Genomic DNA, 5,449 nt, shown 5'->3' on the forward strand with positions numbered 1-5,449 from the left:
TTCTTCGTTGTACAATGGTGGTCGTCACGATTTCTCAGTCTCAAATTTATTCTCTGCCAAACAATTTGACCATAGTAAAACCTTAAAGGTCAAAACACGCATTTCAATTATCTCATTTTGGAAAAAAAAAATTAAAACCGCTAAAGGTTAAAACACATCTTTATTTAAAAAAAAAGTTAATTAAAAAAAAACACGTGTCAAAGATGTGTCCACACAGTGTCACAATATCTGCTAATGAGGTGGAACGACGTTTGTCATGCAAGATTAATTTTAACGCCATTCAAAAATATAGACAAGAAATAATGATTTTAAAAGTGCAAAACCAAACAATGACCAAATTTCGACCATGAACCATTTTCAAATTAGGGTTAAACTTAAGGGACCAGACACATTTTTCCAAAGTAAAAATATTAACAATACCGATATATAAAATACTTTGTGAATCATAATCTAATATAATAGATTCTCCTGCCTTAATTCTTATACTCTTAATTTTCATACTTTAGAAAGAGAACAATACACTCTCATCAAGAAAATAATGAAAGTTAACTTTAGAAAGTTAAAAGAAATTATTTGTTAAATAATAAAATTTAAGAAAACAATAAAATAATTAAGACTCTAATTTATATATTTAATATAGTTAAAAGACCTGTGTCACACATAGTTTGTTTTAAAATTTAATATTTTTATACATTGCATTGAAAATGGCAGAGTGAATGGAGTGAAACTGCCTTTAACAAACTTGATATTTTTAAACATATCCAGAAGCTAAAAGCATAAAAAAAGAAAAACAGAACACATGAATGAGAGGATATAATTGGAGAAGCATGAATAAATATAAACACAATCTCATAAAGAAAAGCATCACCACATTCTCCTACATTTTCAAAGTAAACAAGGTTAAAATACTTTTTTGTCTCAATTTTTGTCAATTTTATTCAATTGAGTTCTTTTTTGTTAACACCGTTTAAATCATTAATGGTCATGCACAGTAACTGCCACGTGTCACTTCGTGGTTTTCTTGGATTTTTTTTAATTTTTTTAATTTTTTTAAATGTTCACATGTCAACCCAATAGTGTGCTACATGTCAAAGTCAATGTTCTATATTCAATTTGATCCCTATATTTGTTATTTTTATTTAATTTAGTTTCAATTTTGTTTAAAATTGACCAATTTTGTCCCCATTGAAGATATGACCAAATTTAATTTTTATATCAAAGTTATAATGATGTGAATTTTAATATAATATATAAAAATATTTAATTAAAACTATGAATTTTAATATAAAAATTAAATTTGATTTCAATTTGGAGAGGGATCAAATTGGTTCATGTTAACGAAAATTGAGACTAAATTGAACAAAAATAATAAATATAGGGACCAAATTGAATATAGAACATTGACTTTGACATCTGACACACGGCTGGATTGACACGCGAACATTTTAAATAAATTTTTAAAAAAATTTTAAAAATTTAAAAAAATAAAAAAAATACAAAGTGACACGTGGCAATTATGTTAATGACCGTTAATGATTTAAACTATGTTAGCAAAAAATAACCCAATTAAATAAAATTAACAAAAATTGGGACCTAACACAAAATCAAAATTAGAACTTATTTGATAAAATTTGATGAAAATTTGAAAAAAAAAATATATTTTAACAAGTAAATAACAACTCGAATGAAATTATCGCTAAACCTAAAAGTCATCGTATTTGTACCGAAAAAAGAAAAAAGAGAGACCAAAAGTAATACAATGAAATGAAATTCTGACAAAAACCTAAGACTTATGATATTTGTACTTAAAAAAAGGACAATCAAAGTAATACAAAATATTCCCAACAAACAAAAGAGGAGAAAGGCAATGGAATAGGAAGAAGCACAAATTTGATGAAGAACAAAAATTTATGAGATGGATGAAGATCAAAAGAACAAGAAACTGCTAAGACAATTTTATACAAAACATCTCAAAATAATTGTTAATGTTTAAAAAATCAATAAAAATTACCATGAAGACTAAAATAGAAATAATAAATATTTACATATCTTTATATATAACTACATATGTATAAACTTTTTTTTATAATATTTTTACTTTTTAAAAGGTTAGTAATAAATAACACATGTAACTTCAAATTGTATTACATCAAAAAATATAAATAATTTTTTACTTTATTCATTCTCTTAAAATAATTAATTTAAAACTTATACTAATTATTTTAATTAATTATTTCAAATTATTTTTTGACAACTTTAATTTTTAATCTTTTTATTTTTCCTCCCGGATTTAGAAAAATAAAAAACAAAAAAAAAATTATGTATCTATCTAGAAAATAATATTGAAATAAATGTACTTTAAAAATAACATTACATTAGATCTATTTAATTAATTTTTGTTTTAAAAAAAAAAGATTATTACAAAAATCTGAGAAATTTACTTAACTTAAATATAATAATTTACTCCAACAAGCTTAATGTTGAAGTAGGCATGTGGGTAACTTGTAAATTTCACTTTTATATTCTATTCCTACACAAAAGAAACTCAATGTTGAGCTGGCGTTTCATCACTGGCTGTTAGATCGCAGAGTATCGAGCTTTGTGCACACGCACAAGTGGAATTCCTTTTATACCCTTGCAAGTTGTAACTTATAAAAACACCACTAGGGTTGCATCTTCACTCTCTTGGAATTACTCAATATTTTAAGCACGCGATCTAGGATAAAAGAGTCTCTCTATCACACTTTTTATTCTTCTCTTTCTGTCTCTCTCAGCACTCTCTCTCTTTCTCTCTCTTCCCCCTTTCAGGTTTCAACTCTGAAGCTATCCATGGCCAATCGCTGGCTCAGACCCGAGGTGCTTTTTCATCCATCATGGGGCGATTTTTATTCCACCATTTTAGTTGTAGGGTTTCACCGATTTTGATGTTTGTTTTCAGGTGTATCCGCTGTTCGCCGCTGTTGGTGCTGCTATTGGGATCTGTGGGTTTCAACTGGTTCGTAATATCTGCATCAACCCTGAAGTCAGGTCTATCTCAATTTATTTCTTTTCTTTTAGTTCTAGGTTTTTGGTCTTTCAGTTTAGGATAAATTATAATTTTGTCCAGATATGCGATATGCGATTTGGTCCTCCTATTTTTAGTTTCATTTTTTTTTTGCGGTTTTAGTTTCAGATTTTTAATTTTGGTTAAATGCTCAATTTTGCTGATGTTTTATATGTTTTGTTTTAGACCGATTAAATCCTTGGCCTGATATAAAATTGTGGTCTTGATTGGATACGTGGACTTAAATCGGAGAAAACGATAAAACCAAAATCATGGACTGGGATTTGAAATTATTGAATTTGATCTTATGTAGTTAGGGTTTTTTCTAGTTTGGATGGGATTGTCTGAATTATATGTATTTGAGATCGTTTGTGAACTGTTTAGTTTTTAAAATATTATAAATTGTTATGCTTATAGTTTGAAGGGTTTTCAAATATCATTTTCCTTAAAAATAAAACCTTAAAAATAAAAGGGTGAAGGAAAGGTGGAAAACAGAACTGGAGGGAAGGTGATGATTATAGATAAAAATTATTCCTTTGACTAGTCTTGTCAAAAACAAATTGAAGAATCAGTATGATTGTTGACTTGATTCATTCAGTGTAGAATGTTTGGGAAATAAGTACTTTTTTTAATTATGTTTTAAATAGTTGATATGCAATTTGATCCTTGAAAGTGTCACTATATGTCTTTTGTCTTTGTAAGTAGTGGTATATACAATTTAGTCCCGGATTACTCAATCTTGGTGTGGCCTTCTCAGAGACTAATTAGTGCTCTAAAGTGTAAATATGTGCATATTGCTCTGTGAATGTATTAATTTTGCTTACACTGTATTCACATTGTGGTAATATATTTGTGATTAAAGGAGTCAAAGGACTAAATGTGATTTTAGGACTTAATTTTGCACATGTAACACCTGGACAATTTTGGGACAGACTAAATACGGTATCATTTCAAAGATCAAACTGCATATTAACTATTTTTAAAGTAAGTGGGATCAATCCCAATGGAAGCTTCAGGGAACAGCCTCTATTGGAATAGTGGATTAATTTTTATCATGCACTGAATCATTCATCATCATAATAGTTTTTCCTGTTGTTAGTTAGTGTTTCACTTATTAAAGGAAAATAATGGATGGTTGTTTTGTTCTTGTCATGTATTTAGGGTGAACAAGGAGGGAAGGAAGGCCGGAGTGTTGGAGAACTTTGCTGAGGGAGAGAAGTATACCGAGCATTTCCTAAGGAAGTATGTACGCAACAGATCTCCAGAGATTATGCCCTCCCTCAACAACTTCTTTGCTGACCCAAGTCGCAACTAAGTTGCTTTGAATAAACAAAGTTTGATGTGAGATGTGAATTCTATTATGTTAAAGACAGTTTTTTAATCGTGCATTAGACAAAAAAATGTGATTACTTTCTCTGGCCGTACAGTGAGTTTGCTGTGCTTGAGAATAATGATATTGGTTTCGATGCATTAATGATTGCTGTCCTTTTATTGCCATAATGGTGTCTAACTTTTGCTGCTGAAGTCTGGGGCGAAACTGGTTTTGAAAATAAAATAGGGCGTAGTATTCCTCTTTCCTAGGCAGATAACATGGGAGCAACAAATAGCTCTTGTTGAAAGGGTTTGCATCCACACCCCCAGACTCGTGGGTTGAGTTTATGTTTTTCTTTGCATTGTATCTTCATAATCCTGATTGCTTTTCTTATTGAATCAGCATGTGCAGATTTAAAATATTAATTGTGAACCTATTATATGATCAAATTGAGATTTCAGTCAAGGCGTAGAGAATTGAATGTTCGGACAAAGTGTTTATCGGAGTATCTGCTGTTGAAGAATATTAGTTTCTAGCAATGCTTGATTGGAATAAGGTTTGAGTTTCTGCTTTCAAAATCAATACGGTAGTTGTGTCCATTATTCTCAAAACATTTAAGTTCCTCCTAGATTAAAATTTTCAAAATAAAAGTTCACATCTTTTTAAGAGAAATCAAACGTACATATACATACATACACACAACATATATGTCTATCACAACCCAAAAACGAAAGAAAAGGCTTTCTCTGACACTTTTACGTCTATCATTGCTAAGAAGCTCCTTTTAAAATATCTTCTGCATTCGTGTAATAAATTTAGTCAAACACAAACCATATAATAGGATAAGTTGGATTTTTTATAAGATAGAATAATTGTAATTAACATAATTTATGCAAAAACATATTTTGTAAGTTCATAAAAAACCAGTGACTATACACACACTAGTCCATGTGGATGCATCTCATCATAACCATTTAAATTCACATCAAGATTCATGCATGTGGTTGCATCTCATCATAACTATTTAAATTCACATGCCTAAACATTATTATGCATCCAATAGATTTAAAGATTTTGCACTTGTTGTATTATTG

General features: G+C 29.3%; 1 protein-coding gene across 1 annotated transcript; it reads left to right on the forward strand.

Annotated features, from left to right (window-relative positions):
• Positions 1–2,680: 2,680 nt before the first annotated feature.
• Positions 2,681–4,540, forward strand: LOC114164105. The gene is made up of 3 exons (XM_028048630.1): positions 2,681–2,856; positions 2,939–3,027; positions 4,205–4,540. Exons 1-3 carry the CDS (start codon positions 2,830–2,832, stop codon positions 4,356–4,358), a joined length of 270 nt encoding a protein of 89 aa, XP_027904431.1. The 5' UTR covers positions 2,681–2,829; the 3' UTR covers positions 4,359–4,540.
• The last annotated feature ends 909 nt before the right edge of the window (positions 4,541–5,449 follow it).

This window comes from Vigna unguiculata, chromosome 9, assembly GCF_004118075.2.
Source record: "Vigna unguiculata cultivar IT97K-499-35 chromosome 9, ASM411807v1, whole genome shotgun sequence".
Taxonomy (NCBI): Eukaryota; Viridiplantae; Streptophyta; class Magnoliopsida; order Fabales; family Fabaceae; genus Vigna; species Vigna unguiculata.

Bases quoted from the DNA above. Each gene is read 5' to 3' on its own strand.
- LOC114164105 (XM_028048630.1), top strand. From the start codon at position 2,830: ATGGCCAATCGCTGGCTCAGACCCGAG. The intron at 2,857-2,938 runs GTGCTTTTTCAT...GTTTGTTTTCAG, and splicing joins ATCGCTGGCTCAGACCCGAG to GTGTATCCGCTGTTCGCCGC. The intron at 3,028-4,204 runs GTCTATCTCAAT...TCATGTATTTAG, and splicing joins TGCATCAACCCTGAAGTCAG to GGTGAACAAGGAGGGAAGGA.